Source organism: Equus przewalskii, chromosome 9 (assembly GCF_037783145.1).
Source record: "Equus przewalskii isolate Varuska chromosome 9, EquPr2, whole genome shotgun sequence".
In the NCBI taxonomy this organism is placed as follows: domain Eukaryota; kingdom Metazoa; phylum Chordata; class Mammalia; order Perissodactyla; family Equidae; genus Equus; species Equus przewalskii.
The window spans coordinates 7,302,302-7,329,249 of NC_091839.1; the positions used below are offsets into that span (position 1 = coordinate 7,302,302).

At 52.0% G+C, this 26,948-nt stretch overlaps 2 protein-coding genes and 1 long non-coding RNA gene across 3 annotated transcripts; 2 read left to right on the plus strand and 1 right to left on the minus strand.

Annotated features, from left to right (window-relative positions):
* Positions 1 to 4,785: 4,785 nt before the first annotated feature.
* On the plus strand, positions 4,786 to 12,153 carry CAPNS1 (calpain small subunit 1). Its single transcript, XM_070557630.1, is given in 12 exon segments — positions 4,786 to 4,925; positions 5,789 to 5,950; positions 5,953 to 6,002; positions 6,898 to 6,931; positions 7,198 to 7,287; positions 7,432 to 7,489; positions 7,587 to 7,651; positions 9,261 to 9,329; positions 9,430 to 9,508; positions 9,655 to 9,771; positions 11,362 to 11,420; positions 11,601 to 12,153. Coding segments are annotated over 11 exon segments (792 nt in total). The 5' UTR covers positions 4,786 to 4,925; positions 5,789 to 5,806; the 3' UTR covers positions 11,628 to 12,153.
* Positions 12,154 to 12,836: 683 nt separating this feature from the next.
* On the minus strand, positions 12,837 to 14,789 carry COX7A1 (cytochrome c oxidase subunit 7A1). Its single transcript, XM_070557631.1, has 4 exons — positions 14,408 to 14,789; positions 13,594 to 13,680; positions 13,398 to 13,482; positions 12,837 to 12,950 (listed from the first exon to the last, which is right to left on the minus strand). Exons 1-4 carry the CDS (start codon positions 14,714 to 14,716, stop codon positions 12,895 to 12,897), a joined length of 537 nt encoding a protein of 178 aa, XP_070413732.1. The 5' UTR covers positions 14,717 to 14,789; the 3' UTR covers positions 12,837 to 12,894.
* LOC139073476 (uncharacterized) lies at positions 14,655 to 26,725 on the plus strand. Its single transcript, XR_011522254.1, has 2 exons — positions 14,655 to 14,915; positions 24,109 to 26,725. It is a non-coding gene; the product is annotated as an uncharacterized lncRNA (long non-coding RNA).
* The last annotated feature ends 223 nt before the right edge of the window (positions 26,726 to 26,948 follow it).

Below are 26,948 nucleotides of genomic sequence, written 5' to 3' on the forward strand. Positions count from 1 at the left end.
AGCAGAACGTGCGCACTTAAGCGCTGCGCCACCAGCCGGCTCCAACAGGGGCCTTTTATTGCAGATGGGGAATGAATATTCAAAAGGGAGAGGTGCGCATTCGCTTGCTCAAGCTCAGTTCAAAAAACATGCTTCCACATACATCACATGTTGTGGTAATAAGGTTTCGGCTCCTCCTGGGGCGGAGATCTTAGCATTAAAATAAGGCAAAGGTCATCTCTGGGGCACTTTTCAGCCCATCTGCACAGGTGTCACTCTCGCTGTGGGGTTTGGACCCCTTCAGGGTGGTTGGTGATTGCATCTCTTAACATAAAAAAAAGGAAAAACAATTTGGAGAAAAAGTTAAATGCTTCTGAAAGCTCCCTTGAGTTCCTGGGGGCAATTAGTCGGTGACAGTAAGAGCCGCAGGTGAGATGGAGATCTGAGAGGACCTCCCAGAGATCAGGAGATGTGGAGACTTGAGGCACAAAGGCGGGGCCCGGGAGGCACTTGGGAAAGGAGTGGCAGCCTCGAGAGTGCCGGCAGAGGGGCTGCTGGCTGTTGCCGGGCTTGCGCAGCCTCCTCATCCATCTGTGTCTGGTCTGTGATGAGCTGGGAACATGCATCCAGATCAAATTGCTAGTAGGGCTTCTCCTTTCTTAAGGGGGAGGAGATGAGGGCAGAGAGGTGACAGAACAGAGCACTAGGGACTTGGTCGTGGTGAGGACTTTGAGTCTTATCTTCGGTAAAGTGTAGCCAGGAGAGGGCTCAAGCAGGAGGGTTGTGAATAGACTCAGGCATTCACAGGCTCCCTCTGGCTGCATTTGGGGAAAAGACTGAGAGCAGGCGCGGGAGCGGGGAGACTGCTGTAATGGGCCAGGCAGGAGAGGACGGAGGCCAGGCCAGCTTGTGGCAGTGGAGAGGGAGGAGGGTTTAGTTTCTGTAGGCAGAGTCGACAAGGTTTGTCACTGGAAGGACGGAGGTGCCATTAACGCAGACAGGGAAGTCAGAGGGAGCAGGTTTGGGAGGAAGGTCAGGAGCTCAGTTTAGGAGGAGTGAAGCTTGAGACACAGCTAAGACCGCCATGGAGATGGAGAGTAAGATGCAGAATGTTGGAGTCTGGAGACAGAAATTTCTGGGCTGAAGATAGAAATTTGGTTGTTGATAGCCTGGAGATGGAATTTAAGCCGTGTGTTTTGGGGGGAGATCCCCTATAGCATGAGTGGGACAGAGAGGAGGACCAAGGAGCTGGCCAGGGTTGAGTCAGGCAAACAGACCTAGATGATAAAATGACTGCTTTTTCTTCTTCTCCCCAAAGCTGCCCGGTACATAGTTGTCTATTCTAGTTGTAGGTCCTTCTGGTTGTGCTGTGTGGAACGCCGCCTCAGCATGGCGTGATGAGCAGTGCCATGTCTGCGCCCAGGATCCGAACCAGAAAAACTCTAGGCTGCTGAAGCAGAGCGCGCGAACTTAACCGCCCAGTCGGGGGGCCGGTCCTACAATGTGATTGTAATTGGCAGTGGGTGCTCTGAGAAAGAGCAGGTCATGGGTCACAAGAGATTTTCACATATTGAGGTATATGGGGTAACTATTTGAGTCCAAAACTGATTCAGCTTGATCTAAAAAGCCTGATTTATGGCCTATCAAACATACATTGTACATCTGCTTAACCATCAAAGCAAAGATTGCCCTCTCAAGATAAGAAGCATACTGCCCCTCCGGCGCCCTATTGGTAACGCCCGGATTACTCCCTTTCCTGACACCAGGGTCATGTCAACCTGGTAATTTGCCACTTCATACTTCTGAAATTTTGATGAAAACGTATCCTGGGTGTGTTTAATGCATGTTCTTTGTTCTGAAAAGATCTGAGTCTGTGCTGAAACCCATGCTTCTCCGGAATGCCTTCTAAGGCCTTCCCGGGTTATAATCCTCACTCTGGCTCATAATAAACTCACCCTCATTTTGATTTTTAGGTTGGTTATGGATTATTTGCGTCAACACAAGCATGTGACAAACGGCAAGCAGTAGGACATGCTGGAGTATATGAGGGAGCCATTTGGTGTAAACCTAATTCGGCCTGAACTTGTTTTTCCAAAAGGGCCTGACGTGGCCGTTGAGCACGCATTGTACCTCTGCTCTAGGCATTTGCTGTGTCCCAAAGACAAGAACAAATGGCCTTAACATAAAGAAGCAACATCCCCCCGTTGGCATTTCCTTAAGGATAAGCATCTCTCCCTAGGCTAGGAATTGGCTGCTATGCTCACCTGTGACCACCCAGCTCTAGACAACAGACCTGCCACCTGCTGTGTCCATCAATCACAGTGCAGGGCAATCTTGTGACTATTGTAAAAGGGACATTTCGATCATATGTGATACATGCTCTTTGACAGTATATAACCCCTCTGCACACCCCACTTCCTCAGTGCCCTTCCCTCCTCAGGGAAAGAAAGCCCAGGCTAAGCTAGTCCTCAGATCTGGCTCATAATAAACTCATGCCAATTTTCATTTATAGATTTATTATGGATTATTTTCATTGACACATGCAGCCGCAAGCCTCATCTAGTTTCAGGAGGAGACAGGGAGGACTTCCTAGAGGAAGTGACTCCTGAGCTGACACCCAAAGCCCGAGTAGCTACAAAACCAGACGGAAAAAAGTAGAAGGAATGTTCTAGGTAGAGGGCACAGCCCATGCAAAAGCCTGGCAGCCAGCGAGCCCCGGTGAGGGCAGAGCACAGAGGTGCTCAGTCTGGCAGGGTGGGGTGTGGGGAGAAGGGAATCGGATTAGTAATCACCAAAAATATTGACATCAGCCAAGTCCAGGTTCAGACCTGGTCCTGCCACCCTCTGTGACCTCAGGCAAGTCACCCTGCCTTCAGAGCCTCCATTTTCTCTTCTGTTAGTTCCTGCCTCACAGACAAGATTTGTGTGGCAGTTCCATGGCCAGGCCCCAAACTCTCAACAAGCGTAGCTGCGATTCTGATTTTTGTCTGTTGTGATCCTGTTATTTGAGCTATTATAATATCAAATATTTCTATTATTTGAGGAGAATATGCATGAGGAGTCAATGCCTCAAGGTACAGGCTAGGGAGTTAAACCTCCGAGTCAGTTTACTTCTTTGTAAAATGGAGATAATATATAGCATCCATCCTATAGGACTGTTATGAGGACATATGAGCTGGTACATGTGACGAGGAAAATAATCCATAAGCAATCTATAAACGAAAATATGGTTGAGTTTATTCTGAGCTAAAATGTGAGAACCATGGCCTGGGGCCTATACCCCCAAAGAGGATGTTTCACATAGGATTGAAATGTCCCTTTTACAATAGTTGCGAGACTGCTCTGTGGCACAGCGATTGATGGGGTTTGCTGTCTTGGCAGGCACAGCAGGAGGCAAGTCTGTTGTCCTCGAGCTAGCTGATCACAAGTGAGCTGGGTGGTCAAAGGTGAGTTCAGCAATCAGTTCCTAGTCTAAAGAAAGATGTGTATCCCTAAGGAAATGCCAGTGTGGGGGGAAGTTGCATCTTTATCTTAAGGCCATTTGTTCTTGCCATAGGAAATGTTTAAAGCAGATATTCAATGCATGCTCAATGGCCATGTCAGGCCCTTTTGGAAAAACAAAGTCAGGCTGAATTAGGTTTACACCAAACGGCTTCCTCATATACTCCAATAGATCCTCTTGCTTGCCATTTCTATTTGTCACATGTAAAGTCTTAGCAGAGTGCTTGGCAGTTATTCTAATCAGTATTATCTAAAGATGAGCAAGAGTCAACCGCCTGAGGAACCCAGGTGGGTTCCAAGAGGATGAACAGCCTGGGTAATAGCTATTATTTACTAAGTGTTTTTGCCTAATTCTGGTATGGGCGGACCCAGCGGGGTGTGGGAACCCTTGTTCCCATTTTACAGATTAGAAAATCATTACCGCAAATCACTGTTTTGGGATTCCACACTTGCTAAGGGGCAGAGCGAGGATTTAAACTCAAGCTTAGCCAGCCTCCAGGGAAGAGGCCCAGGGCCAGACCGCCAGGGAGCCAGTTTAGCCCTGCGAAGTTGGGGGTCGCGTGCAAGTTGGAGGCTGGAACCCAAGAGCAAGAGAAAGGCCTCCAAAGGCGACTCAGTCGCCATTTCCCCCCGTTTCTGCATTCCCCACCCGACCCACCCCCTGACCTCAGGGACATCCAGCCTCAGAAATCAGGTCGTGGCCAGTGGACTCTTCCTGAGTGCCGGCCCCTCTTTAGAGACTGGAAGACTGAGGCGACACTTGGGTCGGCCTAGGAAAAACGATTCTGGTGACGCTAACTCCGGGTCAAGGCGCGCGCGGGTGGAGGAGGCACTAGGTGGCCTCGTGGGCGGCGAAGTCCTGCCCTGAGTTGGACCGCCACCCGGGCTGCCGCAGGGTCCCGGGAATCTAGCCTGAGTCCCTGCCACAGACCAGGCTCCAGATGCTGTTTGTCGCGACAAGGTTAGGAGAGGGCCCGTGCGCCGAGTCCCCAGTCCCTTTTCAAGCGGACCGAAAACCGCATCGGTGGCCGGGTGGAAGCTGGCTTCGGGGCGAAAAGTCACACCATAACCCTCCGGGGCCACCTCGGAGCTCTCCTGCCCGGGCGCCCCCGCCCGGCCGGGAGAGGCACAGCGGACCTCAGCCCCACTAAGTCGGCCCGGGGCTGGAACCCGGAGTGCCGGAAACACTCAGCGCGGCGCGGCGGCTGCTGTATCCCGTTACGCAGGCTGGGTCGGCGCGCGCAGGCGCAGTTCCGATGCCGGCTCTAGGACCGCGCGGACGCCCCCGGGACCCCGCAGTGCCGGATCCGGCCTTGGCAGCCTGAGTCACGGGTCCCGCCCTGCCGAGCCGGACGCAGCTGGAAGCCCGGGAGCGGCGCAGGCGAGCGGACCAGCGGACTGTGAGCGAGGCGGTGAGCGCCCGGTGCAGACTGCCCCTGCACTCCGTAAGCCCGGCCCTGGCGGCCCCCCGCCCCGACGAGATCCTCAAGTCCCGGTCTCAGGGGTCCCCCAGACCATGATCTCAGATTCGAACGCCCAGACCTGTCCAGCCCTAGTGATCCCGCCCCGGGGATTCCTCCACCCTCCGGCTCAGGATCTAAAATACGAGGTGGATTTGAGAGGTACCTCGTAAAATCTGCCCTGGGTGGGGCCTCCAGAACCACGATCCTAGCTAGATCCGTGCTCCCGGTTGTAATGGGACTCCGTTATCCTGGGCCCCGGGGTTCACACCCACAACCTTAGACCTGACCCCATAAACCCAGTGGAACACCGTAATCCTGCTGCTGGGAGGATCTAAACCCTCAATTCCATTCTGGATTTTCTAAACCCTGCCCCAGGGGCCTCCTGGTGGAGAATCTCTGATCCGCGCCCCTGACCCGCCCAACACCCAAGTCCAGTTTTGGGGCTCTGGATCTCAGACTCGAGCGCCCAAACACGTCAAGGATGCCTTCCACCAACTTGGGGCCCCCATCTTGAGAACCCGCCCGGACCTGGACGGTATCTGGTGCTTAAAATGATGCCTATGCGTGGACTCCATCTAGGGGCCCTCAAACCAGACGGGCACCCTTTGGACTGGAGGGGGTTTCAAACCTTACCCTCCGTCCCTATCCCACCCACCCGAGAACCGTCCTCCCCGTGAAGCCCAGACACTATCCCGAATGGACCTTCAAGCCCCAGCCCGAGGCCGGGTCCCCGCCCAGAGGCCTCATATTACTCTCCCACGTCCAGCTGCCAGAAATGCGTGTTTTTGTGGGGAGGGGGCGGGCTCAGGGGCGAGGCGGCCACCTGACCCCTTTTTCCCCCTCAGGGATATTGAGTCGCAGCCATGTTCCTGGTTAACTCGTTCCTGAAGGGCGGCGGCGGCGGCGGGGGAGGCGGGGGCCTGGGCGGGGGCCTGGGGAATGTGCTCGGAGGCCTGATCAGCGGCGGCGGCGGAGGCGGTGGCGGTGGTGGTGGCGGCGGCGGCGGCCTGGCGGCGGAACTGCCATGCGCATCCTGGGCGGGGTCATTAGCGCCATCAGGTAAGGCGGGGCCTGAGGAGGGGCGGGGCCTGGCGGAGGAGGCATGTCCAGCGAGCATAGAGTGGGGTAACCTGGAGGCTGACCTGGAGCCCTCCTTAGGCTGGGCGGGCCTGGGCTGGGAGACGGCCTTGAGGGGCGGGCCGTACTGAGGCTGATGGCAGCTCCCAGGGGCGGGGCCTGACCTGGGCGCAGTCAGACCGTTGAGGGGACCCGGGAGGTGGGGCTTCCTCGGGCTGGGCGCGGCCTGCTTTCAGTACCTGGAGACGAACGTTAGGGGGGCCGTGCCAACGAGACTGGGTGTCCCTTCCCGGGGGCGAGGCTTGTTTTGTGGGCGCGGCCTGGCGGTCCTAGGTGGGTCCATGAGGAGGTGGGCCCACAAGAGGTCGAAGCCTAGTGGGATGAGGGACATGGCCTTGGGCTGGGCCTGGCCAGGAACTGGCTAGATAGAAAGATGCCGTGGTGGAGGTAGGACAGCTTGTCGGTAGGGGCCTGGTTAGCCTTGGCCTCTGAGCAGTGATCCCTCGACGGGGCGAGAACTCATGGAGCTGGGCTGGACTCTTTGAAGACACAGGCTTTCCGTTCAGGAAGCTGTGGTGATGGAGCAGGTTCCTAGACAGGTGGGACCTGAAGAGGGTGGGGCCCTGGGGGGCTGGGTCTGTTGAGGAATCTGCCATGGGGGGTATGCCCTGGCAGGAGAGGGACCTCCCGTGGGGGCGGGCCTGTGGGTTTCCTCGCTGCGCAACCAGGGTGGCAAGGATAGGGACAGGTGAGGACAAGGACAGGTGAGGCAGGCGGAGGGAGCAGGTCGGCAGAGTGGCGGGTTGGGGCGTTGGGGCTGTCACCGCCTGTCGTTGGCCCTGCCCCCTGGCGCTGACTCCCCTCTGTTTCCCTTCAGCGAGGCGGCTGCGCAGTACAACCCAGAGCCCCCGGTAAGCCGCCCTCCACAACCGGAGACCTTTCTTCTCACTCCAAGGCCCCTTCCAGCATCCTTGTCCCTTTGGAGAAGCCCCACCTCCTCCCTCTTTCGCTTTTATTAAGTCTCTCCCTTGTCATATCTCAGACTTAGCTATACCCACTCCCTGTTCACTGACCACCTCTCCTCTTTGATCACTCAGGCCCCAGCCCACTCTGACTTTCCCACCCAGGTCCCAGGTCCCCCTCCCCCTACCTGCTATGAGATCTCCTCCCTCTGCAGCCCCCACGCACCCATTACTCCAACATCGAGGCCAATGAGAGCGAGGAGGTCCGCCAGTTCCGGAGGCTCTTTGCCCAGCTGGCTGGAGATGTAAGTAACCCGGGCCCCCAGGCCTGTGCTGACCCTTCCCTGCCTTCCCCTGGGCTGCCCTCACACACACTCGACCATGGCAATCCCAAAGTTCCCATCCTCCTTCATGACACGCCCGGATGCATCCCTTACTTCTCCCCACAGGACATGGAGGTCAGTCCCACAGAACTCATGAACATTCTCAACAAGATCGTGACCCGACGTGAGTGATTGGCATCAACACAAAGGGACGGTTTAGAGTTATGGTGGCCGGGGTGGCTGTGACCTCTGGCCTCTGACCTTCAACCTGTTCCCCACAGACCCTGATCTGAAGACTGATGGCTTTGGCATTGACACGTGCCGCAGCATGGTGGCCGTGATGGATGTATCCTTGGGGGCAGTCTGGCAGTGGGCCTTGGGGGAAGAGGGAATTTTCTGAGAGCGTGACTGGGACAGCCGGGATGTAGCTTCCATACCTACCGGGGTGGACATGCATACCTAAGAACACACGCCCGCCTATGGACATGTGGCAATAAGTAGTAACATCAGCTGTCAGCGCTGGCACTTTGCTTCCCTCTACTTCACAGCCACCCTGTTAGGCACAAGTGTTGTACTCCAGTTAAAGGTGAAAAAAAGACTCACAGAGAGGCAAACATTTGTCTGAAGTTAGAAATAAAGAATGAGTGGCAGGATAGGAATTTGGACTCGGGTCTTTTGGGCTTGTGAACCCAAGCTTATAACTGCCGTAGGTATGCGATGCACGTTTCCACGGGCACACCCATATACATACAGATGTGCAGACACGTGCTCAGGGACATACATGTATATTTGCACATGGGCCAGTCATTAGCTGATCTTGGGGACGTGCACACTCCGCACAGAGGGCAGTGCAGACACATGCATATGTACGTGTCATGTGATCACATACGTGTGGTGCATAGGGTTAAACAATTCCAGCTCTGGCCCTTAACAAGGTTACCGAGCCTCTCTGTGCCTCAGTTTGCCTGTCTGTAAGATGGGGTGAATGATAATGATGATACTAAATTGGAGCTACATGCAAAAGTTTTAGCACGGTGCCTACGAGTACACAGGAAGTGGTCTGTATGCGTTAGCTGTTACTGTGATCTTACTCCGTAGATCTTTCAGCTCTGAATCTGTTTCTTTCTCTGTCACTGGGGAATAATAGTGGTGGGGCTGGTGTTTGAGGATTTAGGGAGAAAAGTTAGGGAGAAAAGTTCTTGAGGAGCTTAGCACCATCTCGCATGTCCCAGGTAACTTGATAAGTCTTGGCTATTGTTGCTGTTTATTGAGAATTTATCAGATGCCAGCCCCTGACCTACAGGCTTTGTACCAGTGTCTCATTCAGTTTCTACCACACCCAGCAGGTATTTACTCTCATCACCTTATTTCCTTAGATTTCTAAGAGACCCTCCTTTTTTACATGTCCTAACATTTATGAAATTGAGGAATTAGCAACTATTTTCAGGCGAGGAATTTGTAGTTTGGAGAAGTTCAATATAATTCCCCATGGTTATGTTTAAAGAGTCTTTTTTTTAGAAATATAAACTATGGATAAAAACAAAAATAGGGGCTGGCCCAGTGGCGCAGCGGTTAAGTTCGCACCTTCTGTTTTGGTGGCCCGGGGTTCGCTGGTTCGGATCCCAGGTGCTGACCTATGCACCACTTGTCAAGCCATGCTGTGGCAGGTGTCCCACATATAAAGTAGAGGAAGATGGGCACAGATGTCACCTCAGGGCCAGTCTTCCTCAGCAAAAAGAGGATTGGCGGCAGATGTTAGCTCAGGGCTAATCTTCCTCAGAAAAAAAGATAAAAAAATAAAGGCGTACCTAAGGTGACATGACTAGGGTGGGACGGGAGATGAGGTTGTAGCCCAGGTTCCCCCGCTGGGCCGTGATCATCGTCAGCTACACAGTGTGCACAGTGCACGCGTCCGGGCACAGCCGTTACGCTGGTCTTAACCACCCTCCCACCAGAGCGACACGACAGGCAAGCTGGGCTTTGAGGAATTCAAGTACTTGTGGAACAACATCAAAAAGTGGCAGGTGCGTGGCGACCTCAAACTCCAAGCACAAAGACACCTAAGCCATGGAGATGCCATGCCCCACGGCGCTCAGTTGAACCCTGACCTCCCTGTCCCCACAGGCCATCTACAAACAGTTTGACATGGACCGTTCGGGGACCATCGGCAGCAGTGAACTCCCAGGGGCCTTTCAGGCAGCAGGTATGGCTGGCAGGGCCTTGGTGGGGCTGGGGTGGGACTCACGAGGCAGCCGCCGCTGAGCTGGTCTGAGCCTGAATCCTGGGAGCGGGGCTGAGAGTGGGTCGGGCCATGTGGCTCCCACACCTGAGAGACGGAACCATTCTCAGGGTTCCACCTGAACGAGCATCTCTACAACATGATCATCCGACGCTACTCGGATGAAGGAGGGAACATGGATTTTGACAACTTCATCAGCTGCCTGGTCAGGATGGACGCCATGTTCCGTGAGTGATACCCCAGCTCTCTTCTGGGCGGGATTGCTTCAAGCTCCATCGGCCAAGGTCTCCTCTGAGCCTGGCCCTGAGGTGGGCCATGCTAGGGGCACGGCAGGGACCAAAACCGCCCAGTTCCTGCCCTCACATTGCTCACAGTCCAGTGGAGGAGAGGCAACTCACGAGACGGGGACAGCTCAGAATGGTTATGCTGGGACTGGGGATGCCTGGGCAGAGCGATGGGGCCGTGGGGGGAAGCTCAGGGCACAGTGGGCTTCGTGTGACTGGGGAAGCTCCAATGGCTATTCCAACTTTACGAGGCACCTGATGTGGCCTGCAGGCTTCCTGGAGGAGGGCACCTGTGAGTTGAGACCTGAGGGATGAGGAGTGAGCCCAGTGAGAGGCTGGGGATGGGTGTTGCGGTGGGAACAGCCTGTGCGAAGCCTAGAAAGGAAAGAGAGGATGGTGCTTTGGGTGTTTTCAGTTGGACTCAGTTCAGAGTGCCAAAGAGGGGGGAGGATGGGGAGACAAGGCTAGGAGGGGTCCGTAGGGGCTGGCTCGTGAGGGCCCTTAGGAACATTAATGCACCGAAGCCTAAGACCGCCCTGAGAGGTGGGAATTCTTGCCCCCATTTTATGGAGGAGAAACCGAGAGTTCAAGGAGGCAAAATGGCTTGCTCACAGTCGCTCAGCTGGGAATTTGCAAAGCCAGAGTTTGGATTCGGATCTGAGAGAGCTGAGTGAAACTAGACCAGGAGCAATGGGCATGGTCAGGCTAAGCAGGGCTGTGAATGCCAAGTTCAGGCTGTTCAGACACTACTGGGGCAATGGAGAGCCACAGCAGGTTCTAGTCAGGGGAGGGACAGGGTCAGGTTTGGCTTTAGGAAGACCCTGGCCTCCTGAGAGCCCAGGGAGGACAATGCATTAAGAGCACGGGTAGAGGAAAAGGGGCAGGTATGTCAGAGACGGGAAGGGAAGGTGGGAGTGGACAACAGGGCAGATGATGCCAAGTCACGTATGAGAAGAGAAGGCCCAAGAAATGGCCATTGGATTTCCCAGCAAGAGGGCCAGTGGTCACTGTAGCACGTGCAGGGTCCGGGCCTCGTGTGTGTGGACCCATGAGGGTGGGAACTGAGTGCTGAGAGAGGAAGCGGACCTTGGGCCCCTGTTTGCCTCAGTCTGCCTGTGGGTGGGGCACCTGGAGTCGCCTTTCAGAGCAGGCAGGGGGCCTGCAGAGCCTCCCTGCAGGAGCCTGGCTAGGCTGGCACTGGAGGGCCCAGGGGAGTGGGAGGCAGGCCGTGAGCAGAGGGTGACCAGGGCGCAGGTCGGTATTCGGAGGCCGTCGTTGAGGTGGGGACAGCCTGGCTTTCAGTCCCGGTCCTCTCCTTTCTCGCTGTGTGACCCGGGGCACATCACTTCACTTCTAAAATGACACATCTCACAGAACAGCATTAAATGAGTTCGCATGTGGCAAGCACTTTACACAGTGCTGGGCACAGAGCAGGTACTCAGTAAAGGACTAGCTGTTGGTACTGCTGTTCTATATGTTAGTATATTTTTATCCTAAAAGCCAAATCCCCCCAACCCTCCCCTTTTCCTCTAGGTGCCTTCAAATCTCTTGACAAAGATGGCAGTGGACAAATCCAGGTGAACATCCAGGAGGTAAGAACCCCCATCCTGGCATGTGGGTGCCTAGCAGGGGAGCTGCCCCTCAGCCCTGTGTACCTGCCCTGAGCTTGGGCTCCCTCCCCCATCTTCCCAGCAGCCCCCGGGGGAGGGCCGAAAGGGCGCCTGCTCTCCTCAGTTCCCCGCTCCTCACTCTCTGTGCCTTCCTGTCCCCAGTGGCTGCAGCTGACTATGTATTCCTGAAGGGGAACCCCGGACCTGCCCCCCGTCGCCTCGCTGGAGGAGTCGCCTTGGACTCTGCAGTCTCTCCCAGGGCTCATCCTGTCTGCGGTCTTGTCTTCATGGGTCCTGCGCACCCACAGGCCTTTCCCTTCCCCCAGCCCTTGGCACCTGGCTTCTCCGTCAAGAGCCAGGGTCCAACCTGCGCCAACCTGCCCTGCCCCAAGTTACCCCTGGCTCTGAGACACCTAACACGCCCTGCCCCGAGAGTCACCCTACCCCAGCACACCCATCTCACACCCGCTCCATCAGCCCTCTCGGGCACCTGTGTCAAGCCAGCACTTGTGTTGCTTCCATGCCCCAAGGACCCTTCTCTCAGTCCTGAGACTGTCACTCCAGTCCCTACACGCCCTGGCACACCCATTCATGGTTACCACCCAGGCAGCCAACTCCAGGCCGTAACAGGCCCGCACACCCCAGTGCCTTTGTATTCTGCTCCAGCCTGCCAGGCCCAGGAGGAAATAAATGCACCCCAGTTGCTGCTGTCTCAGATCTGCTTCCTGTTCTGAGAGTTGAGGGGTGGCTCAGGCTCTGTCTGGGGCAGAGGGAGTCAGGGTCCTGGGGGGTGGAGGGGTGGGGGCGCTTTTATCAGTCTCCACAACTACCCCCAGGGCTGGATCTGCATGTCTCCTAGTCCTTTTCTTGTCTTTTCTTCTCATACTGGATCCCAGTTGAGCTGTAGCCTGGTTCTCGCTGAGACCCCTCACAGATCCTGTGGAGGGTGACTGGGACCCAGAAGCCCAGGCGATCTCTGCTTCTGCTGCAGGACCCAGGCTGGTGGAAGGTCTCAGTGCCACCCCTGGCTCTGTTCCCCAAGGCCATGTTTGCCCCCCTCTTGGCTTGTGGGCTCCAGTGAGTCTGTCCTCCTGTGCCTCTCAGCATCTTCCTTCCCACCCTCGGGCCTCTGCAAGGAGAGGGGCTGCCATCCTATGCTATGGAGCCCCTGTCCCATTCAAAGTTACCGCCCGGGGGGGCCATTTGGGGCTCCCCAACCCCTCTTGGAGGGCTGAGAAGCAGTGACATAGGAATAGCCCTGGCCTAGCATGTGGGACTCAGGGCCTGGGGTGATGGGCTGTCCATGGGGCAGAGATCCCTTGTTAATAGGAAGACAGGCTGGGGGGTGGGCATGGACACACACAGGTGCACACACACAGAGGTCAGAGCTGGGCCGGGTTCCCCAAGAAGCAACACGTTTATTGATACTGTTTCAGGTCCTGTAGGCTTCTTGGTCTCATTTCTTGTGGGGGAAGGAGGCCCAGCCAAGGCAGTACAGGCTGTAGGCGGTGCCTAGGAGGGAGAGTGGGGGATACAGAATGACACTAGCCTCCCTGAACCCCATCTGGGGCTTTTAAACCCCTCTGCGGACTCCCCGGTCACCAGCCTGGATCCCAGCCCCAGTTCAGGCTCCAGCTCCTTCCCCAAACTGCACTTCAGGTGAGGGGAGATCTCCAGGCCTTGATCCAGACCAGGCTTCCAGCTTTCTCCCCACCTCCCGCCTGGGTCCCAGATCCCATCCTGGGACGGGGGGGCCTAGGCCCTAGGGTGCTCCCTCCCTATATGCCTGCCCGGACTCCAGTACCATCCCCAAACCTGGCCCCTCAGAACCCAAGCCCCTCCCTAAGCGCCAGCCCAGATGCCGGGCAGGCCTCTCTCCAAACCGCAGCCCGGAACCGCCCCTGCACTCCAGCTCGACCCGCCCGCCTCGGGCTCAGGCCGCGCCGGTCCCGCACTCACCGCCCAGACACAGCCCCATGGTCACTCGGTACAGGATGTTATCGGTTGCCCCGCCCTTCAAGTGCACCGGGAGGTCATTGTCCGCCTGCAGTTGGGGTCGTCCGATGAGAAGCGGGCGCCGGCTGCTCCGTAGACTGCCCCCGCCTCCCCCGCCTCGGCCCGGGTCTTCCCCTCGCCCCGCCCCGCCCCCGCCCACCTGGAAGAGTTTCTGTTTCTCGGCCACTCGGTTCTCGAAGCGGTTCCGGGCGGTTGAGCTGAAGGAGCGGACCAGCGCCGGGGAGACCTGGAGAGAGCGGGTCGGGGGGATTGGAGGCAGCCAGAGAGGCGTCCCGAAGTGGGTCCTGCTGGGGGCGGGAGGCGGGGGGCGGGCTCTCTGGGGCCCGGACGTGGGGACGGTCCTATTCCCGGGCAGTGAGTGTCTCAAAGCCAAGATCCGAACTGCCAGCACGAGTGGGGGAGGGGATCCTGTCAAGAAAGGCCCAGAAGAAGGGGACTCGCGCCTAGAGGGTCTAGCATGGAGGTTGCCAGGCAGTTTAGAGGGTCCTGGAAGGGGAGCGGAGCCAGAAGGGAGATTCATGATCTGCGGGTCCAAGTCCCGAGATGCTTTTGCGGGGAGGGTTTCCTGGATTAATGGGAGAAGCTCAGGTCCCAGTCAAGTCGGGACTGGACCCGGGGTACCTAATGGGGTTTACGGGCTGCCAAAGAAGTCCGGGGGACGGGAAGGGGTGTAAAGTTGCCAGTTCCTAGGTCCCAAGGTGTTAAGGGAGCCCAGGATGAAGGGAAGAAGTTCAAACCCGGGGCTTTGGGCCATGTTAGGTGTCCCCGGCGGTCTCAGAAACTATTGCATTGGGAGGTGAGGGTTCGGGGTCCCAGGCCGTTTGAGAGGGAGTCCCGAATCCTTCAGGGGGCTCGCGTTCCAAGGCCCCAGATTCCGAGACGTTTAGGGAGTCTCGTATTGCGGCGAGGGCTTCCAAATTGGGGGCCCCGGCCCGACCCATGGGGACCCTCACCCGCAGGGCCCTCATTCTGCGTCCTCCTCTTCGGCCGGAGTCACCTCCCCTCTCCACCCAAGGACATACAGTGTCCTCCCCTCCCGGGGAATCCCAGGCCACGCCCCCGGCGCGCCGCACCGCAGCCCTGTCCCCGGCCCGGGGTGGGAAGCCGGACAAATCCGGCGACCAGATTCGGGTTCGTCCAATAGGCTCCCGGAGAAGATGCTCCGACCCCTCCCCCGCGCCAAACGGTTGGAGCACCCATGTGCTAATCCTCGGAATTTCTATTGGTCCGAGTGGAGAGGAAAGCGGTACCAGGGGATACATTTTTGGTTTGTTTCTGCGGAGATAGCCTCGTGGGACAAGTGCAACTCCTCCCCCACCACGGTGCCCCGTACCTGTCCCTACCCGCGTGGGTATTGGAGAACGCGAGAGAGCTCAGACAAACGGGGGTTCGAACTCCTTGTTCTATCTACATCGACTGATTGCACCTCTGAGCCTTAGTTCCCGTATCTGTAACCTGGGGGTAAGTGAGGATCTTCCTCAAAGGTTTGCTGAGAGCATTTAATGAGCTCATCTGAGAACATAACTGAGGTAATAACTATGCACGGTTATTGCATATAACTGCTGTACAGTTATTGCATAACCGTGCCAATAACTATTGCACAGAAACAAATAAGAGCCGTTATTTTTACTATTTTCTAGCGGTAAGATTCATATATCAAATATTTTTATATTGTCGATGCAAATAAGCCCTAATCAATCTATAAATCAAAATTGGGGTGAGTTTATTATAAGCCAAGTTTGAAGACTATAGCGTGGGGCCTTCCTTCCATGAAGACTCAGTCATGGGGACGGCCCCAAATTCTGTCTGATTCTAATGTGCAGCCAGGGTTGAGCACAGTTGCCCTGATGGTTTTAGCCACTGGTGATGATCCTAGTCTTAAAGGTTTTAGAACAGTTTTTTTTTCTTTTCTTCTTCTCCCCAGAGCCCCCCAGTACATAGTTGTGTATTCTAGTTGTAGGTCCTTCCACTTCTACCGTGCGGGACCCCGGCTCAGCATGGCTTGATGAGTGGTGCTAGGGCTGCACCCAGGACCCAAACCAGGTCCTGGCGAAACCCTGGGCCACAGAAGCAGAGCACGCAAACTTAACCACTTGGCCACGGGGCAGCCCCTAAAAGGTTTTAACAATCTCCTTTAAAAGGGGCTCTTATAACAATTAAATTCCCTTAATAGTTTCAAACTATGCTTGTAAATTTCATATGTTAGATTTTTCCGTTTAAGAGCCACAGTAGGCTAAGTTAACAGAGACATCTTTCCTCAGTACTTGACATAAGTTTTATGAATCTGTTAACCTGAAAATAAGGAGCCAAAATGACAGGCAGAGAGGCATTTCGGATCAAAGAATTGCAACTGGGGAGCCCAGATCCAGGTAGCAACCCAAATAGTGTCCCACTAGGGAGCAAAAGTCAGGGGCTTTTATAGACAAAGAAGAGAGGCTTGCGTTATGGAGAATGTTCATTGGGGTTAGCTCAGAAAGCTAATTTTGGCTAAACGTAACTGCTTGCTCTGGCTGCTAGAGGAAGGCAAACGCCTGTCACTGTGAGAAGCTGCAGGATTCTTGCAGCATTACTCAGTTCAAAAGGTCATGTTCTCCTGGATGAGGACGTGCATGAGACCCATTTTCTTAATGGCTTCCTGGCTCCCCCCCTTTTTTTTTTGGGTGAGGAAGACTGTAGCTAACATCTGTGCCAACCTTCCTCTATATTTTATGTGGGGCCCTGCCACAGCATGGCTTGACGACCGGTGCTAGGTCCACACCCAGGATCCAAACCGGTGAACCCCAGGCTGCTAAGCAAAGTGCTCAAACTTAACCACTACACCACCTGGCCAGCCCTCTGGCTCCATTTTAATGCCCTTAGACATAAATGACTTCATTTTGTTTCACATTTCACATATCTAAAATTACAAATTTATAAATGTGGCAAAACTTATATTTGATTAATTGTTCCAATAGTGTACATAAACAGTAATATTTCAGCTAAAAGTAAGTCTTAGTCATTAACTGAATTCCACATTTTAAATCAAAATTACAAGATTGACCTGTTATTTGAACAGGCCAATTTATCTTAGATATTATGAATATTTAAAATATTAAATATTCAGATTCCCCAATACAAAAAAAGTTAATACCATGGTTTTCACCATCTGAAGTATTTCTTTACTTAATTTTACTTAATATTTCTATACTTAAATTTTATTAATCAATTCAAAAATTTCCCAAGTTGAGACAATGCTTACCCACATTTTAAGATGATCAATACCATACTAGCAATTGTCATCAGAGAAATGCAAATTAAAACCACAATGAAACATCACTACATGCCTAATAGATGGCCAAAATTAAAAAGACTGACCATACCAAATGCTGGTGAGGATGTGGGACAATTGTAACTCTCATACATTGCTGGTGAAAACGCAGAATGGTACACCCGCTGTGGCAGTCTGGGACCAATCAGGAAATAGAAATCCCTCACTAGGTTAAACAGGGAAGTTCAATATAAAGAATGATTAACTGTGATAAAGGAGTAACTCTATATGGTACCTTACGTTGAAAGAAGGTACCCAAGGAAGGAGAAATGTGCAGGAGTTTAGACCTTGTTGGAGAAGATGTGGTTTTGTCACTGACAAATTGCCCAGAGAAACTCAAGAGAAGTTTTGGAAGCATTTAGCTGTTTTTCCAAATTGTTTTTTCTTTTTTGTTATGTTAAGAGATGCAATTACCAACCACCCTGAACGTGTCCAAACCCCAGGGCAAGAGCAACACCGTGCACAGATGGGCCGAAAAGTGCCTAAGAGTAAACCTTATTACCGTAACACGTCATGTACGTGGAAGCATGTTTTCCGACTGAGCCTGTGCAAAGGAATGCCCACCTCTCCCTTTTGAATAGTCATTCCCCATCCGAAATAAATGCCCCCGCTGTCCCGTGCTCAGGGAGCCATGGCTTTGGGAAATAATTTCCCTGTGGGCTCGTTATTTACAGCAAATAAACTTTACTTTGTGTGACAAGTCCTTCTGGTGGAGGCTCTGATTTTCAGGTCACCAAGAGGCGGACCCACTTTGGTTTTGTAACAGTTTGGTCACTGGGTAGCAGTGAAGTTCGCTGGTTTAGCCAGGCTGGATGTGGCCTGGAGTTGCTGGACGGATAGGCAAGCTCCTGGAGAGCAGGCAGGGGAGCAGCAATCGGCAGCCAGGGGAGTGGGTCTGCGGTGGGAGTCCGGTGCTGGCAGGGACAGAGGCCTGCAGGGCACGACGGTCATGGGGGTGGGGCACCATCTGCAGGAGGAATGACTGCATGGTGTATGACCCTCTGGACCACAGGAGGCTAGGGGCAGGCCACAGAGGGCTTGCCAAGGGAATTCAGCAGGTGGCTGCATGCAGGATGTGAGGGGGCTTCTGAGGGAGTCTGGGTAGGCAGCTGTGGGAAGATGATTGCCAGGCTGAGGTTGGGGCAGGTTCTGTGGGAAGTCCTCACACCCATGCCACCGACCAACCCGGACTGTGCCCCTGCCTGCGCTGGAAATTGCCGGAAGCCTCTGCGTCCTGCAGTGTCCCTCCAGTACCCTCTACTGAGAAAGCTTGACAGTGTGCTGTTTTTAGAGGAGAAAAGCTTGGGAATTCTGTGGTTTATCACAGAGCATGTATTGAAGGGTGCGTTCAGAGCTGAGAGGTAGCAGATAGCTGACACCGTCTACCTCTTTGGCTACTCAGCTTTCATACGCACCCGTCTACACACGCTTGAACTCCCTAACAACAATGAAACAACTCTGTATGTTTCCCTATCCTTCTTACCCGTGAAGAAGTTTTACTGTGCCCCAGAGAAGACCCACGGTCCCAGCAGTCACACCCCACCACAGGCTGTATTAATGACGCCTCAGATTCAGTCACAGTCTCACTGACTATTCTGTACCTACAGACTGCATTGTAAAGTTAGCCTCTGATAATAACTCCTGTGTAAAATTGAAAAAAAAAGAGGAGAAAGAAGAGAATGGTTAGTTTATACATAGAAACACCTGCATGTAACAAGTAGAGGAAATAAGTCCCCCTTTCTGTAATTGGTCAGGAGGTCATAAGTGATGTCTGCTGCTTCCTTTTTTTTTTTTTAATACTTTGTCTTTTATTTTATTTCTTTTTGTTTGTTGAGGAAGATTAGTCCTGAGCTAACATCCATGGCCAATCCTCCTCTTTTTGCTGAAGAAGGCTGGCCCTGAGCCGACATCCATGCCCATCTTCCTCTACTTTATATGTGGGATGCCTACTACAGCATGGCTTTTGCCAAGCAGTGCCATGGCTGCACCCAGGATCCGAACTGGCAAACCCCGGGCCGCTGAAGCAGAACGTGCATACTTAACCGATGCGCCACCGGGCTGGCGCCAACTGCTGCTTCCTTCTTTAATTACCCCTTCCATAGTTCCAGTGGCCTCAGCCACAACCTCAACTGCTCTGGGTTCTGTACCTGGTCGAGTTGACCCAAACCTTCATTCCCAAAGGATTCGAGCCCTCAAGCATCCTGCTTTTTTTCAATTGTAGTTTTACACTAACCTTTACTATTGGGCATGGAAGTACCCAGAGAGTCCTCTGGGTTCCAAAGTCTTCCTTGCCTTCGTCGTGTAGAAGTAACCCAATTTCTCCTGGGTAATTTGGATCAGTTGCTTCAGCCAATAGATTAGCCCGCCCCCCTTTTTGCTTGTTGGTTCAGTGGAATAAGGTCCTAAAATGTCCGGATGGGAGTCTTATCTCTCAACTCAGGGGATCCGTTGTCCCCCTCAGTGGAAGCATTCCTCCCCATGGGGACTAAGATCTCTACAGCCTCCAACCTCAAAGTTGTCGAGGAGAGAAGCAAGCATTCTTCAAGTGAGTTATTGGGTATAATAGTGAGGGAGCCATTCCCACTCTTCCTCCTTTATTCCCAGACCTGTAAATTCTGGCTCTGGGGGAAACAGTACCATACGGTGGTCTCTGGTTCAAAGCATAGAGCGCATCCTGTAAGACAGAATCCCATCCTTTCCGGGGGTCGTTTCCCAGTTGGCGCTGTAACTGAGTGATTAGGAAGGCATTCTGCCTTTCACTTAGGCCCGTTGCTTCTGGGCGATGGGCTATATGGTAAGACCAGTTTATTCCATGGGCGTGAGCCTATTGCTACACTTCCTTCACTTTGAAATGAGTTTGTTGATCTGACACAATGCCGTGTGGAATACCTTGATCACGGGCCAGCATTCTTTGAGTCCATAGATAGTGATGATAACAAAGCATTAGAGGCAGGGAAGCAAGTCCGTATCCGGAATATCTGATTCCAGTGAGGACAAATCTTTGTCCCCTTCATGATGGAAGAGGTCCAATGGTACTGACTTGCCACCACGTAGCAGGCTGATTCTCCAGGAAATGGTCCCATTTGGGACTCAACATTGGTCTCTACTGCTGGCAGATTAGGCACTCAACAGTGGTAGTGACAAAAATTCTCTTCTTGACCAAACTTTAGTCAGGCTCCTCTGAGCCTTCTGCTTGACCAGGCCTGACCTTGGACTTCTGTCTATGTCCTGATAGAGTCTAGTTTCAGTGAGAATCTGCTAAGTCACTTCAGCCAGAATGTCCCACCCTCGATATCTAGTCACCCTCAACATCTGACCAAATTTCTCATCCTCCCACAATCCTCCAGGTAATATCTGAGATCACGCTGGCCTGCCTTCAGGAAGACTCCTTTTAGGTCAGTTTAGCAAAGAATTACCCTACCCTCTTAGTAATTTTCCATCCAACGAACATCCCCCCTGCTCCTTGGCTCTGTATCCCAGAATAATTTTTTCTTTAACAGTAGCCAGGTCAGCCTTGGTAAAGGGAATGTCCACATTGTTGAGCCGATGCATTGCTTCCATCCCTGCCACCATGGTCACTTTGTTTGGGGACCCACTGAGCAAGTACTGGGGTAGCTGGGGCAAGAGGCTGAATGACATCCCCAGAAATGTCATTTTGTCTACTTGATTATTAAGAACCAGTGGCTGCCCTTTGGGGGGAATTCACATGGGACACAAATATCTTCACAGTCTATGCATATTCTGAGAAGTCCATCCACATGCTTACTCCCCAAACTTCCTTGTCACTAATCTTTCAACCTTGTTCCTTCCAAGTCCTTCACCATCCACCCAAACCATTAGTTACTGCCCATAAATTTGTATAGATCCATGGCCACCTCTCACTCCACACAGAGTGGAAAACTAAATGTACTGCTTGAAGTTTTGACCACTGTCCTTCAGGTTCACCCCTGAGCGAGGCTGTAAAGCTGTCGCTGTCCACTTTTGGGTGGGACCAGCATATTGTGCAGAGTCTGTAAACCAGGCTCAAGTTTGCTCTTCCTCAGTTGGTTGGTCATAAGGAACACACTGGAGGACAACAGGCTTGGATTCAGAGAGGCGGCAATGCAACAGGAGTTAGTGTAGGAGTCTGACCTAGGTAGGACAGCTTGTGCTACAGCCTGAGCTTACTGTATAGCCTCGTATTGTTCTGGTCCTCACTCAAAGAGGGCAGCCCTGTGGTGACTCTGAAGATGGGTCAAAGTAGCACGCTCAAATAGGGTATATGTTGCCTCCAAAATCCAAAAACCCCCACCAAGCGTGGTGCTTCTTTCTTTGTGGGAGGTGGTGTGGGTCGCAGTAATTTGTCTTTCACCTTAAAAAGGTTGGCTTTACATGCTCCAGACCACTGAACCCCCAAGGCTTCACTGAAGCTGGGGGAGGGGGGGTCCTTGAATTCTGATGGTTTTTCTCCCATCCTCTCGTTCATATATGCCTTACGAAAGCATTTAAAGTACTTGCTACTTTCAGGAGCAATCAGCATAATGTCATTCTTATAGTGGACCAGTCTGATGGTTGGTGGAATGTCAAGATGATCAAGATTTTTTTTTTTATTGTGAGGAAGATTGTTGCTGAGCCAACATCTGTGCCAGTCTTCCTCTACTTTATGTGGATGCTGCCACAGCGTGGCTTGACAAGCGGTGCTAGGTCCGTGCCCAGGATCTGAACCTGCAAACCCTGGGTAACCGAAGCAGAGTGCACAAACTTAACCACTATGCCACCGGGCTGGCCCCAAGATGATCAAGATCTTGGTGCAGCATTACGGCAAAGAGCAGGCGAATTCACGTGGCCTCAAGGCACCACTGAAAGGTATACTGCTGGGGCTGGCAGTTAAAAGCAAACTTCTTATGATAGTCCTTGAAAACTGGTGTGGAGAGAAAGGCATTGACCAGGTCAATAGCTGCATCTCAAGTACCAGAGCCTGTTGATTTGTTCCAGCAAAGATATTACATCTGGGACAGCAGCTTCAGTTGGAGGAACCACCCAATTAAGTTTACAATAGCCCACAGTCATTCTCCAGGATATTATTTTTTACACATTTTAAAGTAAATTGCAGATATAAGTATACTTCCGCTAAATAGTTTATTAACTAGACTACATCGTTAATTTAACTGCCTGGCTATTTGAAGGTACGGAAATGAGTGTTATTCTACATGGCTGGGAGGAGTGTAAATTAGAACCAACCTTTCTAGCAGCCTGTTGGCCACATATCAAATAGCTATATAAAAATAATAAACCCTGGACCTGCATTCCTACAGGGCAACAATCAGCTGAGGCTTCAGAGCAACCGCCCTTTTAAATGAGGGGTGGCACATTGGAAAGCTGGCCCCTGTGCCTCTTTGCAATATGATTCTTCAGCTCATTCCAATTTGCCGCTCCTTCAGTCTGAGCTTGGCCACATGACTTGCTTTGGCCAAGAGCAACAGCACATTAGCCGTTTTCACACTAACAGGTTAGCCTGCTGGGTGACGAGAGGCATTGGGCTGAGCACTCCCCATTGCTCCAGCTGAGACCACTAGACTTGAGTGAGGGCATCCTAGACCACCCAGCCGAGTCAGATCAGAACTGCCCAGCCAACCCACAGAATCATAAGGAACAAGAGATACTGATTATTTGAAGCCATTAAGTTTTGGGCAGTTTGTTATACAGCAAAAGCTAATTGACATAAGGACATGCATTTCACTTCACCAAAGTCCCCATCAACCCCTAATGTCTGACACCTATTTCACTTAATCATATTCCTTGCCTGGTCCTTGTAGGCATTTAAATTTGCCACTCATGCAACAGAGCTTGGCGTGGCAACTGCTTCCAACTTCAGCATTGTTCCCTACTCCCCATTCCTAATTCCCGAGAGGGAATCCTGGATCTCTCAGTTCCATCGACCCCTCCTCCCCGCCAGCACCTTCTCCCCCATCCAGGCCGCCATGTCTTCTCCCTCCTGGCTCATGTACTAGTCTCTTTTCTGGTCTCCCTGCATAGATCTGTAGCATTATCTGGTTGATTGCTCTGACACAAGAGGGTAATAAAACTTCTCTTATCTCAACAAGAGGGCCATGGTTACAGCCTGGACAAGGTCCCTGGATTAAGCCCTAAGGTGCCAGGAAGTCTGGAACAATATCTACCTGTTAAAAGCAATGAAGTCCCAGACCTTGGAGGCATCTCTAGGTCATAAAAGCTAAGAAGCCTCAGGCCATTTGGCTCCTGAAGAGATTTTATTGATACATCAAAGGGCTGGAGTAAGGAGATATAAGTATACTTATATTCGGGAGGGAGGGGGACAGCTGCCTCCTCCTCCTTTATAAGCGGAGAAAAATGGCCTTTCTTCCTACCTTGCCTGTGGGGTGTCCAGCTAAACACACAGGACAATTGACCTGGCTCTCATCACATTGTCCTAAGAGTAAGGACTCAGGCAAAGGGGAACTGATGCACTTATTATCTACTTCGAGGTACTTAATAAGAAACCCGTCTCTGATCCATTATAACTCACATGCACATTCACAATTAAAAAAGATGACTAATAAAAACCCAACAATGTGATTCAGCCACATTCCACACTGTCTGCTTCTTTCTATCCTGAAACCAATAAATTCTGCTTATTCATAATTTCTTCTCCTCTACAACACTGGCTTGCAATTATGTCTTTAGTGACCCTTATGGCATGATCTTTAAATTTTAGATGATCACAGATTACTTACCAACCCTCTCGATAGTTTTTGTTCAAAATGCTAAGAGAGAGAAAGAGAACCTGATTGGTTCAGCCCATCTTTCTGTGCTAGGCCATGTCCTTGGTCTCTGGCAGCCTATGCCTGAGTGGCCAAGAGGATGTCAGGACTGCAGGGCAGCAGGAACAGTGGGAGTGGGTGTGGCCGAGCGAGGACTGATTGGCTCCTTCAGGACAGTGGGGTCTCCTCCTGGGGTTAAGCTCCAGAGTCAGTTGCTGAGGCGAAAATAGTGTACAGTTAAAACTTTCTTTGAAAATACCTTTAGATGACACCATATTGGAAAGTAAAATGCCGTCTTTCATTGTGTCGCGTACAATCCTTTGTCCTCCGGTGATGAAACAGATTGCTGTGGCTTTGGCTAAACGTCAGTGTTAGGTTTGGGTTTAGGGGCCGGGTTGTATGAAAATACACTCAACTCACACTTATCCAAGGTGAGACATGGGAACCCAGGGAGTAATGGATTTCACTCCATCTCATACTCACTTGGGGGCATATGCCGCTTAATTATTGAGTGGAATGGAGGGCAGGGTAATTTTCCTTGTTTAAATATTTTTCACAATCTCTTTCGGTTTATTGTGAATCCATACAGTTGTTACCGCGCCGGGTTCGTTTTCGCCTGCCAACCGGAAAGCCAAACATCAGGACAACGAGATGGCAGCAGGGAGTTTACTCACAAGGCAGCCGCGCGAGGAAGCGAGAGCATGAGCCTCAAATTCGCTTCCCCGAAAACAGGGATTCAGGGATATTTATGGGATGAGGCAAGGTGGTCTGAAATGTGGAGAGGTGATTGGAGGTGAGGAGGGGTGAGTGAATTGATGGTCTGCGCAAGCGTAGTCAGACTCCATGCCTCTTCACAGGACGCATGTTCACAAAATGGCGGCCTCAGCATGATCTGAGGGTGGAGTTTTTAACCTCTTGACGTCGTGGCTTATCTGACATCTGCGCATGCCCAGTTGATGAGTTGGTGGTCTCAACCAGCCTGAAGCGGACAAGGAGTTCTAATTCCTGAAAAGCAGCTCACACACCGATTACCATGGTGACCCAGGCTCCAGGGAGATGTTCTCTGTAGGAGCCGAGTGGGAGTCAGCGTATTACCTAAGCAGCACAGATAACAGTGGGTGAGTTAAACAGCTAAAAGCCGTAATCAGTAATTGCAAAAAGGAAAAAAAACCTTTAGTTCCTAGCTACTTAATCATCAACGGCTAACTCTGCCGGTTTCACGTTTGACTCTATAAGTTAAACGTGGGTACAAAATGACTCCGCTGCCCAGCTACTGCCTTGCTTCCTCGGATCTCACCCCCACCTCTGCGCTCCGGTCTTCACCCCGGAAACGGTGCACCTGCTCTGTTTATCTGTCTGTCGACTTCAGACTCCATTGCATCCCCAGCACCTGGCACACGTGTGGACTTCGTTGTTGAAGAAAATATAATGTAATCCAAATGTGCTCTCACTTGGTCACTCCCACCCACTTAATAAAGTAGGACCTCAGTGCTTCTCCCAGCTTCTAGCCGTCTCTGGATATTTCTGGGCATCCCCAGGGAGTGGCCGCACATAGACCTGCTCACCCAGCTGTCGCCTGTTAACTACATCTGTAGCATCCATGTTCAGGGAAGAACATAGAAATTGATAGAGGGATTGGATCCCAGAGAGGCTGCACAGTGGCCTCTCGGCAGGACTGCTGCCTCATTTATGGGGCCCTGTGCAAAATGAAAATGTGGGACCCCTTGTTCAAACAGCAGGAGAAAGTGCCATTAACAGTACTAAATTGTGAAGCTTTTTTCTTTCTTCCATGATTGCTCTCAACCTGCCATGGGTGTTTTTAATTTGCTATTTAACGCTGTGCTCTCTAGAGCAAGAGATACTCCTGGGGTGAGTACAAACACAGTCACCTGGGGCCCACACATGCAGCCCTTTGACTACTGGGCTCCCCTCCTCTCCCCACCAGCCACTGGACAACTTGTGCCCTGGCCGGAGGTGAAGTCGAACCAGGCATCTCTACTTCCCACAGGCTTGCTTCCCCGTGGGTAATGCAACTTCCCTGCCAGGAAGACCTAGGGACCCAGATCAAAGGTGAGCGTGACGCTCCCCCCTGTGGGGTCACATGCCGAATGTGCTATGGCATGCCAACTGCAGAGTGGGGAGCTGCCACCTATCCTGCCCTCAGAGACCGTGGGGGAATGTGTGTTGGACCTGGTTCTTCCCTATGCCGGTGCCTTGGCCCCCTGGAGGCAGAAGGACAAGCAGCCAAGACTCTGTCTCAGGGTGGTGGAGAGTGTGGGAGGAGAGAACGCCCGTGAGTCAGGCTCCAAGCCCCTGTGCATGCTCCATTGTCCCACCAGAGTTCTCTTACTGAACACACACCCGAAGAGAACAGTATTAAGAATTTCAGGAAGGCAACTGCAGAGCGTTAAACCCAAGCCGGCGGCCCTCCTGACCGTGGGCCTGTGTCAGTGCACGGGACACACATCTCACTTCTAGGCTAGTCCTCCAGGAGCGACTCTCAGAACGTCTGAAAACTAGGAGAGCTGCTGCTCTGAAGCTGCTCCTGCAGGGCTGACGTTGAGGACACACTCCTGTAGCCCTGACCTCGGGTCGCAAAGGTGGAATCAAGAAGCCACTGCTGCCATCGCTCAGGTCTCCGTTAGGAATGGTTTGTCAACTTGCAGGACAGAAGGGCTCACACTCAGGATAAAGAGCCAGCTGGGCGTGGAAGCCACGCTGCCCTGTCTTAGCTGCATGAAGACTCATCGCTGTAGCAAAAAGGCACCAAAATACTGTGCTTTAAAGGACACAGAACTTATATAGCAACCAATCCAATATGGGGACCTGGTTTGAATCTTGACATGAACAAATGGCAAAGAAAAATGATGACATTTTTGAGACAATTGAAAATTTGAACAAGGTTGACTTTTCCCTCAATATTTCATCTTGAAAAGTTTCAAAGATACAGAAACGGTGAAGGAGTCTTATGATGAACACTCATACACCCACTACCTAGATTCTGTAATAAACATTTTGCTGCATTTGCTTTATCACATAACTAGCCATTTCTGTCTCTATTGATCCATCAATCCACATCATTTATGATCCATTTCAAAGTAACTTGCAGATATCAGTATTCTTCCCCCAAATACTTCAGCATGTGTTATTAACTAGACTTCTTGGATATTTGATTATATTAAATAATTAAACATTTTTATATGTGATATTGCTATTGTGGTTGTGTTTTTAAAAAAAGAATATATTTTAGAAATACATACTCAAGTATTTTTTGGTGGAATGGTATGATGCCTAGTGTATTAGTTATCTACTGCCATGTAACAAATTACCCTAAACTATAGCAGCTTAAAAGAAAAATAAACATTATTTATTATTAATCTCACACAGTGCCTGTGGGTCAGGAATCTGGGGATGGTTTAGCCCACCCAG